This window comes from Schistocerca gregaria, chromosome 5 (assembly GCF_023897955.1).
Source record: "Schistocerca gregaria isolate iqSchGreg1 chromosome 5, iqSchGreg1.2, whole genome shotgun sequence".
Classification (NCBI taxonomy): Eukaryota; Metazoa; Arthropoda; class Insecta; order Orthoptera; family Acrididae; genus Schistocerca; species Schistocerca gregaria.
Genome location: NC_064924.1, coordinates 414414225 through 414435800, shown reverse-complemented (window position 1 = coordinate 414435800; position 21576 = coordinate 414414225). Strand labels below are relative to the sequence as shown.

The 21576-nt window shown below is 46.0% G+C and overlaps 1 protein-coding gene across 1 annotated transcript in view; it reads left to right on the top strand.

Moving 5' to 3' along the window:
* The window catches only part of LOC126272393 (urocanate hydratase-like), a 391889-nt gene that overhangs the window by 94961 nt on the left and 275352 nt on the right, over positions 1-21576 (top strand). Inside the window, exon 6 of the mRNA XM_049975217.1 lies at positions 12749-12892. Coding sequence (XP_049831174.1) covers positions 12749-12892 — 144 coding nt within the window. The remainder of the gene's footprint in view (positions 1-12748; positions 12893-21576) is intronic.

The window sequence follows — 21576 nt, the reverse complement described above, 5'->3', positions numbered from 1 at the left end:
CTTTATTCAAGTGTTGATTGACAGTACTATTCAAAAATTGTGCTAATTTACAAATGGTCAATAGCATGTATTATCACACACCACAGTTGGAAAGAGAACCAAAAGACATTTCTGCCAAGAAGGCATAAATAATTGTTTGAATAATATTTAACGACGATTCGTTGTCAGTTAATGTGAGTGCACTGACGTGAGAGTACTAGCTTACTTATTTATGAACAGACATTTATTTATTTTTATTGTAAATTTTGTGAATTTAGATAACTATTTATAACATTTCTTTACTTAAATACTGTTGTAATATATTTGTTTAGTGTGAGAAAGTGGTCATTTTGAGTCAAATCATATCTGTAGCATATATGGAAGATGCAGTTATCGTGTGGATGGCCTCCAGCCAATGGAAAGCAGACAATAGCGGAACACAACGGGAGTCTAGTGGGGACTGGGACTTCCCGAATGAAGAGCTCAACGGAGTGATTGGGACACTTTTACTTTCGTTCTTGGAAAACGGAGACCTGCCATGACACAGTACCTTATTGCGTCATGTGGCTGATAGTTTCTGGCCGATCAGAGACTTCAAATTTGCAGGACACTTTGTGTTGAGCGCTGGAGGAAGACAGACCTGCCTATGGTAATGTGTGGCCGCTACAATACAGTAACTTTTGAAGAAACTGCAGCTCACGAGGTGTTTTAATGTGCTCCAGAGTAGATCTGTAACTTTTTCCGCTTGTGTTAAGAAAATGAGGAGAGTCAGAGAACGAGTTACTATTCTCTGTAATGCTTGCATTAATTTGTGAGTCATCATGTTGAACTCTGAATTGTTTTGAGCTGGTGAATAAGTCGTGTGCTGTGTTCAGGAAATGGAAATGCTTTTCGCATATCTTTCAAGACTATTTTGTTCAGGGATTTTGCTACCATTCTCGTAATGCTCTCAACGTCCTTTTAGTGCATATGATAAAGGTATTTTCTGTCTGTATTTTAACTGAGTATCTTAGGACCACTCCCGCAATTCTTTGAGGTGTCCTTTCTTGAATAAACATTATTTATCATAGTTCTCAGCCGTGTACAACAATTACAGACATTAGAACAGAATCCTTCTTATTAGATTATAGATTTAACTTTTATTTTGTATTTCTGAGTATTTTATTAATTCGCAATTCAAGACAACACACAGATTATTTGACTGCTGGATCACAGCTGCAGGTTGTTATTTGCGGCAAATTATCTGTGGGGTATAAAAGCTGACGTGCACCAGCTCGACTCTGTGGCTATACTAAGCTACTCTTTTTAAACAGACCCGTGCTTAGCCCAAGTAAAGTGCGAATAATGGTGCTAAAGATGCAACTCATTTACTGGTATGGGACGATCTTAGGAAAAGCAACTACACAGCAGTAACCGGTAGGTACTGTCGCATGTCCCATATGCGCTCGGTTAGAGACAGATCTGGTGACTGAAAAGGTCAAGGCCATATGTCAACACTCTGAAGAGCATGATGGGCTGCAACAGCAGTATGTGGGCGAGGGTTATCGTGTTGGAAATCCTCCCTCGAATGTTGTTCATGAATGTCAGCACAACAGGTCGAATCACCAGAATGACGTACAAATTTGCAGTCAGGATGCGTGGGATATGCTCGAGAATGCTCCTGTTGTCACATGAAACCGCACCGTAACTTCAGGTGTAGGTTCAGCCTAGCAGGCAGAGAGGTTGTTTGCAGACCCTCAATTTCTCTCCTTCTAACCAAGACACTGCCATCATTGACACTAAGACAGAACCAGCTTTCATCAGAAAACACTAAGGAGATTCACGCTGCCCTCCAATGAGATCTCGCTTGACACCACTGAATTCGCGAATGGGGGTGGTTTGGGGTCAGTGGAATGCTTGCTAGAAGGCGTCTGTCTCGGAGCTGTCCTTGAAGTAACCGATTTGTAACCGTTCGTTGTATCACTGTGGTGCCAACTAATCCACAAATTGCTGCTGCAGATGCAGTATTATGAGCCAGAGCCATACACAGAACACGATTGTCTTCCCTCTCGGTAGTGCCATTTGGCTGCCCGTATTGCTATGACCGTATATTCCCATGACCACAGCTGCCAGCACAATCATGTACAGTGGCTAAATTCCTTCCTAGTTTTTCTGCGTTATTCAGAAGGAACATCCTGTTTTTCGCAGCCCTATTACACGACCTCTTTCAAACTCACTGAAATGTTGAGAATGGCGTATTTCTCTCCTCAAAGGTGTTCTTGACTAACATGAACCCGTCACGTCCTATCTCAAAGGTAACTAACGCTCACGACCGTTACGGCAAGTATTTAAAGCAAAGCTAGCTTGCAACCTAATAAGGCGGCACTAGTGCCACTCGTGTGGGACTGGCGTTAATTTGAACAGACAGCATCTTTCAGATCTAGCAACAGGCCCACCAATTTCGTTTATGTCGCGTAGCTCTTTGTGGTGCTGCGATTTTTTTTTTTTAAATCACTGTATATGTGAAATGAATGTAATCTGGAGGTACATGGGCAAAGCTATGGATGGGTAAATTATTCCCCCTCAACGATTGGACCTTTTTCAACCTAATATGGTACACACGTTAGTTACTATCTGGAAAGAAGTACTGTGGGAGAAGAACTAGCAACCTGGTATTGGAGTGGGGTTGATAAAGTGGAGAGGGAAGGGGCTAAGATGAGATGGACAGACAGAGAATGGGGAGGGGGTAGATAGAGACAGATGGGGGGGGGGGAGAGAAGTACAAAGAGAAGGGATGGCGAAACTGACAGAGAAAGGGAACAGAAGGAGATGCATGCAGAGGGAGTGGAATAGAGGCGATGGACAAAGAGTAGGAGAGAAGGAGTTGTACAGAGACAGGACAGACGAGAATAAGGACAGAGAGAGGGGAGAGGAGGAGATGGGGCGGGAGGGGGAGGATGAGGAGGAGGACGCGATGGACAGGGAGAGGGGGAAGGAGGAGTTGGAGAGAGAGAGGGTGGATTAGGTCGTGGACTAATAGAAGTTTGGGATTAATACATATCCGGGCAACTAATAAATAAACCCAAAATATAGATGGTTTCCAAAAATCCGTTAACAATTGAAAATTCAATACTTCACAGTATAATATACGTAGAGGTGCTTGAAAAGACATCTGATTTTATTACACCCAAAACGAATTACAGATGGTGCTTTATTATTATTATTATTATTATTATTATTATTATTATGATTAGTCGTAAAGCTGCCATGTGGAAGACGCTAAGTAAAGCTGGTTCACTTTCCGTTCTTCTTGGTCTTCTGGTTCTTTTTATTTGCCCACCAGTTTTTCATTGTTTGCGAAAATTTAGTTCTTCTTTCTTCGCTCCATTTTGTTCCTGTTCTCGGTGCTTTTGTCTCCGGTTTAACCTCCCACTTTTCAACTTTTATTCTAAAATTGTTCCTTGCAGCTATTTCTTCTTTAGTAATTTTTGCTAATTCCAAATCTTTTTTAACTTTTTGGATCCATTCTCCTCCATTAACAAGAGAATCTACGTATTTTACAATTATTTTTGTTAATCTGTGTTCAGGAAGTCTCATTATGTGGCCATAGAATTTAAGGCGTCTTTTCCTCATGTCTATCTCTATGTTAGAATATTCTTCAATTTTTGATGTTTTCTGTAATCTATATCCATTCTCGGTCCATCTTGGTCCCAAAATTTTTCTAATTATTTTTCTTTCTTCTTTCTTTAGATTTTCTAGATCAGTTTTCCTGTTTAGTGCCAAGGTTTCGCTGGCATATAACATTGATGGTTTAATGACTGTATTGTAATGCCTAATTTTTGCATTTAAAGATAAACATTTTTTATTATAGAGGTTTTGCACTAATCCTAAACCTTTACGAGCTTTTTGATTTCTTTCTTGTTGTGCAAATTTTTCCGAGATAATTTCTCCAAGATATTTGAAGTATGGTACTCTGTTGATTTCTCCGTATTTTGTTTGTAATTTGGAAATTTCTAAATTTGTTGTTGTAAACACTGTCTTTTCAAATGATATCTGTAGGCCGACTTTTTCTGCACATTCTTTTTGAATTTCTACCTGTTTTATAGCCATCTCACTAGAATCTGCCATTATTGGGAGATCGTCTACAAAGGCTAAGTAGGGTATTCTTAGGTTATGTTTCTTGGTTCCTAATGAAATTGGTTTCCAGCACTTTCCTTCTTCAAGTTTCTTCTCCCATTCTTCCATGACTCTATCCAGAACTACATTGAACAACAAAGGCGACAACCCATCACCCTGTCTAACCCCAGTTTTTATTTCAAATGGTCTTGAAAGTTTTCCCATAAATTTCACTTTGGATTTTGTATTTGTTAACGTCTGTTGAATGATTTTCTGTATTTTCCGATCCAATCTTTTTTCCTCAAGAATCCTAAATAGTGTGGGTCTGTGGATTGAGTCATATGCCTTCTTGAAGTCGACAAAGACATACACTGTAGGCTTGCCTCGCATCTTCCTTTTCCTTGTGATTAATTTTAGGTTTAAAATTTGCTCTGGGCATGATCTGTTTGGCCTGAACCCAGCTTGGAAATCTGAGATTTTGGGTTCTAGCATTTCTTGTGCTCTTTCAAGAATACAAGCCGATAAAATCTTATATGTGACAGGAAGTAGAGAAATTCCTCTGTAATTATTTACATCATGTTTATCCCCTTTTTTGTGTAATGGATGTATTAAGGCACACTTCCAATCTTCTGGGATTTCTTCGGTGACCCATATATTTTGAATAATTCCTACTAGCTCCTTTCTTGAATTAGGCCCTAGATTTTTGAGAAATTCAGCTACAATTCCATCCTCCCCGGAGGCTTTGTTATTTTTTAATTTCTTTATGTGTTTGATAATTTCTTCTTCTGTTGGCGGTGAGGAATCTTTTTGCTGCGGGGCTTTGGTGTTGGATATTGGGAGGGTTTCTGTTGGTTCTGGACAGTTTAGCAGTTTTTCAAAATATTCGGCTAATACTTCACAGTTTTCTTCATCGCTTAGTGCTAAATTCCCATCTGGTTTTCGGAAGCAAACATTTTGAGGGTTATAACCTTTAATTTGGTTTGCGAAAGTTTTGTAGAATCCATGTGTATTATGGTTTTTAAAATCTGTGTCTATTGATTCTAATTGTTGGATTACATATTTTCTCTTCTCTTGTCTGATAATTTTATTCGAAAGCTTTCGTGTTTCTAGAAAGTTCTGGTGATTCCCCTCATTCTTATTTGAGCTATATTTCTCGAAGGCTTTTTTGCGTAATTCAACGGCATTTTCACATTTTATATTCCACCACGGATGTTTGGGTTTCTTCTGTAACGGTATTTTTTCTTTGGCTATTTCTGTAATTTTTGTCTTGAATTTTTCCCAGTTGTTTGCAGGAGAATTTTCCCATGTTTCTATTGTTTCTGATTCTGTTAGTTTCTGTAGATTAAATTTTGGTACTACCGGTGGTGTTTGCGGTGTTTTTCGTCTTGGAGTGAATTGTACTCGAACCCTGGTGAGGTAGTGATCAGAGTCGATATTTGTGCCTTTCTTAACTTGGATATCTCTGATCTCTTTTTGGAAGTCATAAGAGATGGCTACATGGTCGATCTGAAATTCTCCAAGTTGGTTTATAGGGGATCTCCAGGTTTTTTGTTTGCTAGGTTTCTTGTTGAAGGAGGTTGAGCTGATTTTCATGTTGAACTGTTGGCAGAGTTGGATTAGTCTCATACCGTTTTTGTTGGTCAATCTGTGTGCTGGATATAAGCCAACTGTCTTCCTCATTTTTTTTTCTTTGCCTATCTGTGCATTGAAATCTCCAAGAAGTACTTTGACGTCGTTTCTTGGTATTTTAGAGATTTCAAGTTTCTAATCGTTCCCAGAATTTGTCTACAGCTTCTCGGTTCTTCTTATTTTCAATGTTGCACGGTGCATGGACATTAATTAGGGTGTAGTTTTTATTCTTATTTTTAAACCTAAGAAGCATTATTCTGTTGTTAATGGTTCTTACAGACTTTATAGATTTAACGGCGGATTTTTCAACAATAAAGGCCATACCAAGCATGTTCGCCGCTCTACCAATTTTCCTATTAGTTCCACTTTTGAAGATTCTGAAGCCATTGTAATCAGTGGTTTGATCATCGGGGAACCTTGTCTCTTGTACTGCTAGGATTTGGATTTTCAGTTTCTTTAATTCTTCTGTTACAATATGTAATTTTCCTGGTTGTATCAGTGTCTGTATGTTTATTGTTCCAATGTAATTTTTCTTCTTGTTTTTGTTTTTGGGAAGTTTTCCAGAGTGCTCCGACTCACTCATAAATCGTGTAGGCCCGGTCTCCCCAGAATCCGAATGACCGGTTGCCACCTTTTTACTAGGTGGGTGGATTTTACCACCTGGGGTAATTTTGTTATTACATACACGAACCATGATTTTACTTGTAATTCATAGTTGGTCTGGCATGTGCCAGTTGATAGGATCAAGGTTGTGGAGCCTTGAAACATGAGTCAGCCGCCACTAACATGTGGAACAGACGCTGTTGGTCACCGCCACTAACATGTGGAACAGTCGTGCCCTTTGGTACTAGTTTTGGTCCACCCCGGGTATTTTATTTCCCCGGTACCCACCATATCTAGTGAGCATCCCCCTATCCGCCACCTGGGGAGGCGCCCGGTAGGAGACTATATGATACAAAAGCAATAATTAACATAACAGCTGATTTTCATCAAAGACGAGTTCTTCATGATAAATATTCGTCATGTCGGCCATCATTCGTCAATAATACCGGTAGTCTAGGGAATGTTGTGGACAGCACTGTACAACTTATGAGTAGGTATGGTGAGAAATTGCGGTCGGGAGTTTCTTTTAGCTTCGCTAACGAGGTCGGTCGATCATGATAAACTTGCGATTTCAGGATACTTTGCAACCATTAATCATATGGATTGACGTCGGGGAACCTGGAGGCCAAGCTTGAGTGTCGTGGTGGCTCAGCACACGATCCTCGCCAAACGATGTGCACAAGATGTCTTTGACACGTGTAGCATAAAAGTCTTATCTTCCAGGAGGTGTTTATCAGTCAGGCTAGGAATGATCTGACTCTCTCACACACAACAGCACATTTTATGCATGGTTCTCTGGCGGCGTCGCTGACGTGTTACTGTCAGCTCCATGTGTTGGGACCGCAGCTTGGGGTCCAGCGGCTACCGTTCCTGCCTCTAAGTCCCGGTGTCCCGGGCTCGATTACCGACCGGGTTGTGGATTTCTCTGCCTGCGGACTGGGTGTTTGTGTTGTCCTCATTATTTCATCACCATTCGTGAACGTAGCGAGATTGGACTGTGTAAATACTGGGACTTTGTACGGGCGCTGTTAAACGCGCAGCCAGCCACTGTGGCCGAGTAGCTCCAAGCGCTCCAGCCTGGAACCGCGATCGCTACGGTGGCAGGTTCGAATCCTGCCTCGGGCATAGATGTATCTCATGTCCTTAGGTTAGTTAGGTTTAAGTGGTTCTAAGTTCTAGGGGACTGATGACCTCAGATGTTAAGTCCCATAGTACTCAGAGCCATTTGAACCATTTTAACCGCGCAGTTGAGAGCCACACAAACCAAACACCTTCATCATCCACGTGTTGACCATTTTTTTGCATTTGCTTTTGGTTTCAATAAAACCCGTGCCATTTCACGCCTACATTATGCCTTGAATTAATCCATTTTCAAATCTCTACGGACTGCTGGGCACCCAGTGTATTAGTTACGTTCATCTGCGTCTACATCTACCTGATTACTCTGCTATTCAGAATAAAGTGCCTGGCAGAGGGTTCAATGAACCACCTTCCAGCTTTTTCTCTACCGTTACACTCTCTAAAAGCACGCGGGAAAAACGAGCACTTAAATTGTTCTGTGCGAGCCCTGACTTCTCTTATTTTATCGTGATGATCATTTCTCCCTAACGTTTTCGCAGTCGGAGGAGAAAACTGGTGATTGAAATTTAATGAGAAGATCCCGTCTCAACGAATACCGCCTATGTTTTAATCATTGCCACTCCAAATCAGCCGGCCGCGGTGGTCTAGCGGTTCTAGGCGCTCAGTCCGGAGCCGCGCGACCGCTACGGTCGCAGGTACGAATCCTGCCTCGGGCATGAATGTGTGTGATGTCCTTAGATTAGTTAGGTTTAAGTAGTTCTAAGTTCTAGGGCACTGATGACCATTGATGTTAAGTCCCATAGTGCTCAGAGCTATTTGAACCATTTCTTGAACTCCAACTCACTGCCCTGTCCTGACATAGGTGGGAGAGGGAGAAAAAGGGTTACTGCTCAGTCTGCGCTCCCGAGCGGTACAGGGCAGAAGGCTGAAGGGCAATTCATAGTGAAGGCATTTGATTGTTTTCTTCTATCTGAGCCAACACTTGTACAGACATTTATTAGAAATGCAGGTAGTGAGACATGGTAAGGAACTCGTTGTGGAGACTCTTGGACAAACAGGGTTTTCAAATAGTTATTCCAGACAGGACTAACTAATACACTGTAGGCTAGTTCTAGGGTTAGAAAAAACATGAATAACAATGTTACAACAGAAGCCAATGCAGAGGTCCCAGAAGTGGATGCTAACAACAGTAGCAAACACTAGCATCATCTTAAAGCAACAACTTAGTTGCAAAACAAAACATACAGAATGTGACACTGTTCACTGAAGCACTCCAAGTGAGAGAGCAGACTTATGCGGATCTGGACCGAGGCTGGATTCGAAGGACGTGGATTCGGCGCCCAGATCGTCTGACTAAGAACTCCTCCGAAATGCGGAACCTAGAGGTTTTAAAGAATCGCGTGGGGCACTGTTTTTCCCACTTAAAGACACCCAGCCAATCACGCAGGTCTGTTGCACGTGACTGCCAATCACGGTTTAGTTAGATCCTCTCTATTGCTCCCAAGGTGGGGATGTTAATGCAGTTCCACTAAGTCCGTGTTTGCTATCAACGTTGTTCTGCTGAAAGCTAAACGTAACTGCTCTGCCAAATAAGGCTTGCCACATTATTGTTATACGTCATTTAGCCCCTTCCCTCGTGTTCCCCGGAGTAGGGACTGCTAGGTCAACAGTTTTTTTGGCGTTTTCGCTGTCTTTCTAACCCTTGTGAGCCTACTGACGTTGCTGTTCTCAGAGCTGGTATCAAGCTGGAATTATACGCTAGTACGTGCCTGTTGGTAACAAAGTTCTACGGTGGCAACCTACCACAGCGTCTAGACGACATATGAGGTTACATGTTAATTCCTTTAAGAGTAACTAGCGCCCTAGGACCGCGTCTGGGGACGTCTGCATTTTCGCAGGGCTCTCCCCTTACGTTTTACTTCATGTAACAATATGTCTCCTAGTTTCGTCTGCCCTCAGCATCGTCTCTACTTCCGCGCCTTGGAGAGCCTTTCCTCCTTTCTCACAGCTTCAAGACAACATTACAGTAGCAAGTAATAATTAATATATTACATCATGTATCATGTTCTGGCACTATCTCCCCTACTTCGTGACAGTACAAAACGAGCTGCCCTTCCTTGAACTTTTTCGATGTCATACGTCAGTCCCACCTGATGCGGACCCCACACCGCACAGCAATACTCCAGGATAGGGTGGAGAAGCGTGGTGTAAGTAGTCTCTCTAGTAGACCTGTTGCACCTTCTAAGTGTTCTGCCAATTATCAGTAGAGGGGAAACTAGTAATGTTATGCATTATCCTATGTATAATGTTATGTGCATTTATCGCCTTGTAGTAAGTCAGTACTAGAATGAATATGTAATTATTTGTATACTGTATCTATACATTTAAAAATGTGTTATTAAGTACACTACTGGCCATTAAAATTGCTACACCAAGAAGAAATGCAGATGATAAACGGGTATTCATTGGTCAAATATACACTCATGGAAATGGAAAAAAGAACACATTGACACCGGTGTGTCAGACCCACCATACTTGCTCCGGACACTGCGAGAGGGCTGTACAAGCAATGACCATACGCACGGCACAGCGGACACACCAGGAACCACGGTGTTGGCCGTCGAATGGCGCTAGCTGCGCAGCATTTGTGCACCGCCGCCGTCAGTGTCAGCCAGTTTGCCGTGGCATACGGAGCTCCATCGCAGTCTTTAACACTGGTAGCACGCCGCGACAGCGTGTACGTGAACCGTATGTGCAGTTGACGGACTTTGAGCGAGGGCGTATAGTGGGCATGCGCGAGGCTGGGTGGGCGTACCGCCGAATTGCTCAACACGTGGGGCGTGAGGTCTCCACAGTACATCGATGTTGTCGCCAGTGGTCGGCGGAAGGTGCACGTGCCCGTCGACCTGGGACCGGACCGCAGCGACGCACGGATGCACGCCAAGACCGTAGGATCCTACGCAGTGCCGTAGGGGACCGCACCGCCACTTCCCAGCAAATTAGGGACACTGTTGCTCCTGGGGTATCGGCGAGGACCATTTGCAACCGTCTCCATGAAACTGGGCTACGGTCCCGCACACCGTTAGACCGTCTTCCGCTCACGCCCCAACATCGTGCAGCCCGCCTCCAGTTGTGTCGCGACAGGCGTGAATGGAGGGACGAATGGAGACGTGTCGTCTTCAGCGATGAGACTCGATTCTGCCTTGGTGCCAATGATGGTCGTATGCGTGTTTGGCGCCGTGCAGGTGAGCGCCACAATCAGGACTGCATACGACCGAGGCACACAGGGCCAACACCCGGCATCATGGTGTGGGGAGCGATCTCCTACACTGGCCGTACACCCCTGGTGATCGTCGAGGGGACACTGAATAGTGCACGTTACATCCAAACCGTCATCGAACCCATCGTTCTACCATTCCTAGACCGGCAAGGGAACTTGCTGTTCCAACAGGACAATGCACGTCCGCATGTATCCCGTGCCACCCAACGTGCTCTAGAAGGTGTAAGTCAACTAACCTGGGCAGCAAGATCTCCGGATCTGTCCCCCATTGAGCATGTCTGGGACTGGATGAAGCGTCGTCTCACGCGGTTTGCACGTCCAGCACGAACGCTGGTCCAACTGAGGCGCCAGGTGGAAATGGCATGGCAAGCCGTTCCACAGGACTACATCCAGCATCTCTACGATCGTCTCCATGGGAGAATAGCAGCCTGCATTGCTGCGATAGGTGGATATACACTATACTAGTGCCGACATTGTGCATGCTCTGTTGCCTGTGTCTATGTGCCTGTGGTTCTGTCAGTGTGATCATGTGATGTATCTGACCCCAGGAATGTGTCAATAAAGTTTCCCCTTCCTGGGACAATGAATTCACGGTGTTCTTATTTCAATTTCCAGGAGTGTATTATACTAGAATTGACATAAGATTACATTATCACGCAGTTTGGGTGCGTAGATCCTGAGAAATCAGTACCAGATCATCCACCTCTGGCCGCAATAACGGCCTTGATACTCCTAGGCATTGAGTCAAACAGCGTTTGGATGGCTTGTACAGGTACAGCTGCCCATGCAGCTTCAACACGAGTAGTTCATCAAGAGTAGTGACTGGCGTATTGTGACGAGTCAGTTGCTCGGCCATCATACACCAGACGCTTTCAATTGGTGAGAGATGTGGAGAATGTGCTGGCCAGGGCAACAATCGAACATTTTCTGTATCCAGAAAGGCCCGTACAGGAACTGCAACATGCGGTCGTGCATTATCCTGAGGAAATGTAGGGTTTCGCAGGGATCGAATGAAGGGTAGAGCCACAGGTCGTAACACATCTGAAATGTAACGTCCACTGTTCAAAGCGCCGTCAATGGGAACAAGAGGTGACCGAGACGTGTAACCAATGGCACCCCATACCATCACGCCGGGTGATACGCCAGTATGGCGATGACGAACACACGCTTCCAATGTGCGTTCACCGCGATGTCGCCAGACAGGGATGCGACTATCATGATGCTGTAAACATAACCTGGATTCATCCGCAAAAATGACGTTTTTCCATTCGTGCACCCAGATTCGTCGCTGAGTACACCACCGCAGATGCTCCTGTCTTTGATGCAGCGTCAATGGTAACCGCAGCCGTGGTCTCCGAGCTGATAGTCCATGCTGCTGCAAATGTCGTCGAACTGTTGGTGCAGATGGTTGTTATCTTGCAAACGTCCCCATCTGTTGACTCAGGGATCGAGAGGTGGCTGCACGATCCGTTACAGCCATGCGGATAAGATGCCTGTCATCTCGACTGCTAGTGATACGAGGCCGTTGGGATCCAGCATGTCGTTTCGTATTACCCTACTGACCCCACCGATTTCATATTCTGCTAACAGTCATTGGGTATCGACCAACGCGAGCAGCAATGTCGCGATACGACAAACCGCAATCGCGATAGGCTACATTCCGACCTTTATCAAAGTCGGAAACGTGATGTTAGGCATTTCTCCTCCTTACACGAGGCATCACAACAACGTTTCACCGGGCAATGCCGGTCAACTGCTCTTTGTGTATGAGAAATCGGTTGGGAACTTTCCTTTTGTCAGCACGTTGTAGCTGTCGCCACCGGCGCCAACCTTGTGTGAATGGTCTGAAAAGCTAATCATTTGCATATCACAGCATCTTCTTCCTGTCGGTTAAATTTCGCGTCTGTAGTACGTCATCTTCGTGGTGTAGCAATTTTAATGGCCAGTAGTGTAAATTTTGCTGTTACGCTATAGTCAGATTTCATCCCCCTTTGTAATATAGGAATAAGGAACCGGGTAACAGCCAGTAACGAGCTAGCCTCACTGAACTACTCGGTGTAATCAAACATGTGTGTTTTGCAGATCACGCTGATGAGCGCGGGCCGCAAGTACCTGGGCTGCGACAGCCTGGCGGGCAAGGTGTTCGTGACGGCCGGCCTGGGTGGCATGAGCGGCGCGCAGGCCAAGGCCGCCGTCATCGCCGGCTGCGTCGGCGTCATCGCAGAGGTAAGGCCGCGCCCCGCCGCTCACCTCACGCTCCGCGCCCTGCCTGAAGGCGCCGCTTACCGCTACACATCTCCCACAAAATTTCTTTTCCATCTTTATGACGCTGAGACTGTCATAAATCGCTACCCTACATTAATACACGTAAAAGTGAACACCCCATCTGCTATGCCAATGGGTACCCCCCTGACCGCAGTATCTCCAAATCCTTGAGTACTGTACCCTCTGCCTTGCTTTCTGCGTTCGTTTGCCTCCTGTATAAGAATTCTTAACCTGCTTATCACTTCTCCTTCCCTGATCAGAGACGTCTAACACTCCCATATGTGATATTAATCCCACAAACTTAACTTAAACAAGATATTGTTTCTTCTATAATTTCCGATCCCTGCATGCTACTGGCTCTATACCAGCAAGTCCCATCAACCGCACACGTACACGTTTTCCATATGCTTTTATAATTTTAACATATACCTCCCGCAGAGACATCCATACAGACACCCCCAGCCTCTGCCCCTCAATTCCGTTCTAACCCACTCCTTGTCCACCTCAATATCAGGGCCCTCTCTTCCCGTCCTGCCTCCTCATAACCATGATGTGATCCATTCTAGTTACACTCATGTCGAATGCAATGACTCTCTGTCATGAACCTTCCCACATCACACACATGCCCAAATGTCAATCCTCGAGTTGCATTGTAACTATATGGATATGGCAGTAACAGCTTTGCACATGTAAATTATCGATAGTCTTTTAAAAATTATTTAAATGATTTCACACTGTATTTATTATTACTCCTTTCTTTTCTCAGACGTTATGTCTGGTCAAAAATGGAAAGTGACGTGGACCTTGATCAAGTGTGACTTCCTTTTAACTGTACGGTATATGTTATATTGCATTTAGGAACTTTCGGGTAATTGAACATGTATCAATGTATCATACATTAGGTCGTGCATTATCCTGCTGAAATGTAGGGTTTCGCAGGGATCGAATGAAGGGTAGAGCCAGTAAGTTACTTACTGAAAGCAACAGTTTTTTTGGAGGTATGTGGATGACACTTTCATAGTGTAGCCTCTTGGAGAAGGTAAATTAATGCAGCTTCTTCACCACCTTAACTTCATTCATAGCAACATCTGGTTTACCATGGAAATAAAGAAAGATGGTTGTTTGCCTTTTATGGATGTCCTGGTTCGAAGGAAGAATGATGGTTCTCTAGGACATTCAGTTTACCGGAAACCCACTCACACTGATTTGTACCTGCAAGTATCCAGTTGCCATCACCCATCGCAAACCATTAGTTTGCTTAAAACAATTGTTCATAGAGCTCATACTGTCTCGGATCTAGATAGCTTACCTCAAAAACTCGACCATCTAAAGACAGTATTCAGCGATAATGGGTATTCCATCAGGCAGATTAACAAGGCACTAACAGTTAAAACCAAGAATCTGGAAGTGAATAAAGAGGAGAACATGCCGGAACAATCTTTAGCTTTTCTTCCTTTCGTTGGCAGCACTCCGTTTAAAATAGCAAGAATCCTCGGGAAATTTCAGGTAAAAGTGGTTTTCCGCCCACCATCGAAGATTGCGGACCTTGTGGGATCAGTTAAGGATAATCTGTTACTACGAAAGGCCGGAATTTACAAGATACCGTGCCAATGTGGTATGGCTTACATAGGTCAAACCACACGCACCGTGAAAGATCGCTGCACTGAACACAAACGTTACACCCGCCATTTGCAGCCAAGCAACAGGACATTGAATGGAGTATGAGAGCCGGCCGCGGTGGTCTAGCGGTTCTAGGCGCTCAGTCCGGAACCGCGCGACTGCTACGGTCGCAGGTTCGAATCCTGCCTCGGGCATGGATGTGTGTGATGTCCTTAGGTTAGTTTGGTTTAAGTAGTTCTAAGTTCTAGGGGACTGTTGACCTCAGATGTTAAGACCCATTTTGAGTAGCAATCCAGAATTACCTTGAGTGGAATGACCTCATGACCAAATAGTAGGAACGGCAGGTTTCAGACTGAGATTCTTAGGAAGAATCTTATGGAACTTTACTAGTCTACGAAGGAAGTGGCTTACAAAGGCGCTTATTCGACTGATTCTAGAGTATTGTTCAACAATCAGGGATCCTCACCAGGTACGACTGATATAAGACAAAGAGAAGATCCAACGAAGAGCGGTGTGTTTCGTCACAGGATCGTTTAGTCGGCGTGAGAGCCTTACAGAAATGCTTAACAAACACCAGTGGCAAACGTTACAAGAGAGGCGTTGTGCTTCACGGAGAGGTTTACTGTCGAAATTTTGGAAGAACACTTTCCGGGAAGAGTCGGACAACACATTACCTTTCCTACATACATCCTGTGAAATGATGACACAAGAAAATTAGAGAAGTTAGAGCTAATACATAGGATACCGACAGTCAATCTTCCCATGCGCGAATGGAACAGAGAATGGGGGATTAGTTAGTGGTAGCAGAAGTACTCTTCGGCGCACACTGTCATGTGGCTTGCGGAGTATGATGTGGATGCATAACGCTGCACGTCTTCAGTAGGACGAACACCAAAAAACTGAACAGTAACTGACTGGAGACGCGTAGTGTGGTGTGCCGCAGCGGATCCGGCAGCGCATTGAAGCAAAGGGCAAAGGATATAGTCGGGGCCGGAGGTGGTTATGCGATGTTTTGGGAATGTTTTCTCGTAGCGTTACTTTATCTTAAACATGACCCAGGATGTCTTCTTTTCCAACATTCCCTGTGACATACAGATATCCTTTCTTGTCCATCTTCCTGATAAATAAGCTGTAGACAGTCTCGTCATTCGCATTCACAGTGAACGTTCCTGGTTCAACGAACACTCAGGCACTGTATCATATCTCGACTGGGCCTTGAAATCACCCAATCTTATATCCATAGAATTTGTCCGGGAGTGTTTCGAACAGCGGAGGAAACATAGCTGTAAGCACATCTGTGGTGCTTAATCACCACCGAGCGGTTTCATCTCGATTTAGTATACATGAAGAATATTAAAGACACTCTTGGTCGCCGAACTGCCATCATCAATGCTATAAGCTGTACTTCTCAATTTTAGGATGATGTGTCTATATATGAAATGTAAACTGTATATGAAGATAGTAACCTCGAAAGAACAGATACCATTGATTCCCGTGCAGCTTCTCTAGAATAAATAGTTAAATGGCTACCCAGCCATTGACCTTTGTGCGAATGCACACAGGTTGCCCGAACACTTACGGGAATCGTCACATTAGTGTCCACGAGTAATGAGTGGATGGGGAAATATCTATTAGGTTCAAATGGTTCAAATGGCTCTGAGCACAATGGTACTCAACTGCTGTGGTCATCAGTCCCCTAGAACTAAAAACTAATTAAACCTAACTAACCTAAGGACATCACACACATCCATGCCCGAGGCAGGATTCGAACCTGCGACTGTAGCAGCAGCGCAGCTCCGGACTGGAGCGCCTAGAACCGCACGACCACCGTGGCCGGCTATCTATTAGGAACATTATGTATGTAGCGTAGATTGTGGAGAGTTGGGAATGTGGGTCTCACGGAAAGCGTGCAAGGGACAAGTCCCTGCAGTCGCGCTATTCATCTGTGTCCTGGGTGGCTCGTCAGTCTGCTTTCGGCGGTGGCGCGGCACAGACCTGTTGTCCCGGCTCGTGGACGAGGAAGTGTTTACACCGCTGGTACTCGCGCGTGCTGTTGTCTGACTCGATCGCCATGGCACACAATTTTCGAAAGACTACGATCCAGTTTACGTTCGACAACGAATATGCCAGACCCAAAGCTTTCGAAATAGAGCGATTTTTGAGGGAAGAAGTTCGTTTACCTGCTGCAGACATAATTAGAATACAACTGTCCATTGTAAGCAGTAAAATGTATGTAAAGATGACCGATGAAGCTGCGAGCTGCGTGTGAAAGAACTCTCTCCGCTGCTCAAAGAAGAATTTAAATTTCGACACTCAGATGGCCATATCAGCGATGTAACAGTAGTTTCTTCAGGACTGGGTGTGAGGGTCATTCGGATCTTCGAATTGCCGTCCGAGGTGCCAGAATCGATGGTTACTGACTCGCTGCGACCATATGGAGCGGTATTTAGTCATAGGCCTGAATGCTGGGCAAGTTTTAGCAGCTACCCTGTGCTAAACGGCGTCCGGCAGGTGCGGATCGTCCTTACTGAACATACTCCTTCTTATTTATACATTGGAGGATGTCAAGCTATTGTGATTTACGATGGCCAGCCACGCACCTGTTCTGGCTGTGGTGGAGAAGGACATATTCGCTCGGAGTACATACAACGCCGCGTCGTGCAACTGCCACACGGAGAAGCGTCACGGCGAGAAGTTCCAACGCAGCTGCCGATGACGTACGTGTCGGTGGCCCGCCGGGAGGTGTTGCCAAGTTCGGAGCGTGACAAGGACGTGTTTATGCAAGAGCAGACCGAGTTACGGGAGTATGGAGGTGACTCGGAGAATGTCCCTAGACCCACGTCACGTCAGATGAGGGAGGAACCCTCTGAAAACTCACCATGTAGCGCGCGGCGTGGAAGTAGAGGTCGAGACAATGGCGCCGGAAACGGACTAACGAACAATCGACGAACACAGTATGCAACCGAGGGCAGGACACACAAACAGCGATCGCAGAAGCGTCGCAAAAAGCGTCGCCGTAGTTCGGGTGACACGTCCCCCCCTAGCCTAGAGGACACGGAAGTTATCCTAGCCGAAGAACTGTCTGACACAGAACACCTGCCTTTAGAGGACGCTGACAGGATTCCGTCAGATGGTGACCGGATGTCCTGCCTTTCAGTTGGTCCCTCTTCATTGACACCGACTGACCCAGCGCTGCCGACGAAGGAGTCAGGGACGCCAATGTCCCGGCAGCCACATCGAAATACATCAGGTGATGTTTCTCGGGTTGATGACCACCGCGACTGGGCGGAACCAGTCGAAGACATACAGGAATTGCCACCCCCAAATGATGACCACTCACTTACAGGATGCACACCACGGAACGACAACAACGGAGGGCAACCCGTTGGCGGGCACCCCTCTGAGCACGAATAGTGGACTAAAGCCCTTGGAGTTCTCAGTGACAACGGACCAAGCATATAAGGTGGGCACAGTGAACATTAACACCGCACATTCGCTTGCAAAGATGCAACTACTCCGGGACATGATTTACGCCACAGACGTTGATATTCTGCTGGTCCAGGAAACCTCCAATGCTGCTTTTCCCGAAGTGCATGGATACAACACTTACCTAGCGCCGACTCCAGATGGAGGACGTGGCACAGCGATACTAGTCCGGGAAGGGATTCCGATGTGTGACCTCGATTATCTTCCTTCGGCTCTGGGTTTGGCTATGACCCTGAACGGCATTCTATGCACCCTCCGGATCTGACAATCGACAGGCACGTGCACCATTCTACTCGGAGGAAATTGCACCCCTATTCCATGGGAGATATGACCACATCTTGGTCGGGCGATATTTTAACTGTGTACTCGCACCGAAGGATCAAACTCCTAATTTCAACTCCTGCCACGCTTTGAACACGATCTGCCGGGACATGGCCCTAATGGACACGTGGGAAAAGATCCATGGGCAGCGAGGGGGCTACACGTATTTTACTACCCACTCGGCCAGAAGACTGAATCGGATTTATGTTTCTGACAGATTACGGGATCACGTGTTGGCTGCTGAACGTTGGCCCACAGCTTTTACGGATCACCTTGCATATTCATGCACGTTAACCCTCCCACGGCAGCGGGTCTGGTGAAGTCGTAGTTCCTGGAAACTTAATTCATCCTTATTGGTGGATCCCGAAAGCCGCCAGCGGATACAAGAAACATGGCAGACGTGCACTCGCCGTCTGCCGCTGCACCGTACGGTTCTTTCATGGGGGACACAATGAGCAAAGCCGGCGATACGAAGAGCTCTCATAACGTATGTCAAGGAAAACGCGAAATGGCTCCGAGATACACTTGATTATTACTACATGGTGCTCCACGACCTGTCCTCCAAGGCCCCATCGCGCGAGCGTCAAGCGGAAGTCCATTGTATTCAGGCCTGAGTTTTATCGATCACTAGACGTCGACTGGAGGGACTTTCGATCCGTGCTCGGTGCTTGGACAACTTCGATGGAGAACGTATTAGCATGCATCATGTGTCCAACGGACATGCGCATAATCGCCTATCCCTGATCACAGAGCTCCATGATGACGATGGTCGGCCCTTGACTTCACAACAGGACATTGCTGCTGAGGTTCTGGAGCATTACCGCCTCCTTTTCACTGGGACGCCGGCGGACAATCGGACAGGAGAAGAAATTTTGCGACAGATGCAAACGGATGTGGATGGTCCGGATGCAGAGGCGCTATTGGAACCCCTAACGGAAGATGACATCCGGGGCGAACTCACGAAGGGTGCGGTGCATAAATCCCCTGGGCCCGATGGGTTGACACTCAAATTTTATCGCGCATTTGCGGATTTAATGATGCCCCAGTTGGTATTGATGTATAATGAGTTATTGAGCCCTGACACGGAAATTCCGTCGCAGATGCTCAGTACTGACTATAAGATCTTTGCGCGAATGTTGGCGGCAAGGCTCATAACTTTAATATCCAAGACAATAACACCAGACCAGGCTTGTATAGGGGTTCGGAGCAACATACATTCTATCCTAGGCGAATACCGTGACGTACTTTCCCTGGCGGACGCTTGTTGCATGCGAGCGGCGTTCGTATCGAGGGATTTTGATCGTGCCTTTGTCAGGATCAACCATGGTTTCCTTGACTCGACCATGCGACGCATTGCGATACTACAGGATTTTATTACCGTCATCATGCGCCTCCTTCGCGTCGCTTATTCTACGGTGAGAGTCAATGGCAGGGAGGTAGGAACGATTCCTGTTTGCAGCTCGGTTAGGCAAGGATGTCACTTGTCGATGATACTGTTTACAGTAGCGCTCGAACCGTTGATGCAGACTCTTAGGCGGACTCTAACAGGCGTCCGATTCCGTGCGGGCTCCTTCACGTGTCAGTAAGGTGGTTACCATTCTTACTACGTACGGAGTAGCTGCGGGAAGCAGGGTTAACATGAATAAAACCAAGATCATGCACATCGGTCGTGGGCTGGACGCTCTGCACAGTCCGTTTACGACGGTGTACATCTTGAGATGCTTAGGTGTATTATTCACCCGATCGCTACGGCAATCAGCGGCGAGCTATCGACGTCTCCTCCAGCACGTCCGACTGCACATACGCAACAATTCACTCCGGACGCACGACCTGCTTCAAAGGGTGGACTACACTAATGTTCACCTCGCCTCGCCTCGCGACTGCCGCACCTGGCACAGGTACTGCCAGTGCCACATAGTATTGCTGACAGATTAATGGCGGCCTTTGGATACTATGGCACCCAAGGAATGTTGTTTAAGATCAAATACGAGACTTTAACTCTCCCACACCATTCTGGAGGACTTAACCTCACGGATGTGCGGAAAAAGGCTCTAGCTCTATACCTGCGAGCGACGCTACGAACTTGGAACCAACAGCAACACGCCATCACATCGGCCATCCTGGATGTGCTTCTTCCCACGTCCTTTGAACCGCCGGTGGCGGTAGGCACAATTTCGGCCTCTTTTTCTCACGTCGCGCGATTCTTTGTTTAATTTAGTTATGTTCAGTTACAGATACCTTCTACAAGAATTCCCACTACCCGTGAGGTATATCGATACTTGCAGCGTCATCATGGCAGCAATGTTGTCGAACTTAAATACCCAACACGAGACTGGCGACAGATTTGGCGAGCTGTCCATACGCTTCTCCTCACCACGGCAGCGAGATCGTCATGGTATACATTCATCAACCTCAAGACAGTCAACCGCCAACGATTGTACGACATTCGCATGGTGGATTCCCCACTCTGCCTTATATGTGGCATGTTGCACACCGACGAACATTCTCTGCAGTGCGGTGAGGCAAAGGATGTTTGGCGGCTGACGCAACGCATCATGGCCCTCCTCCGACGCACCGACGAATCCACGATCACGACGGACGCTTTATTTTTCCCTGACACTGTCTTTTTCCCCTCCGCAATCCGATGGATTGGAGGACACGCATCGCACTACGTGCTCTCGCGGGCCTTGATATCGGGCATGGACTATTGGCATCATCTACTAGAACAACACGAAATCATCCGACGCCACTCTAAATATAAAACGCATTTTGCGAACTTTCTAGGCAGCATGTTTCATAACCCCTGGGCAAGCTACTTTGCAGTACAATATCTCATCTATACGGGAATATACACCACTGGCCATTAAAATTCCTACACCAAGAAAAAATGCAGATGATAAATGAGTATTCATTCGACAAATATATTACACTACAACTGACATGTGATTAAATTTTCACAGAATTTTGGTGCATAGATCCTGAGAAATCAGTACCCAGAACAACCACCTCTGGCCGTAATAACGGCCTTGATACGCCTGGGCATTGAGTCAAACAGAGCTTGGATGGCGTGTGCAGGTGCAGCTGCCCATGCAGCTTCAACCCGATACCACAGTCCATCAAGAGTAGTGACTGGCGTATTGTGACGAGCCAGTTGCTCGGCCACCATTGACCAGACGTTCTAAATTGGTGAGAGATCTGTAGAATGTGCTGGCCAGGGC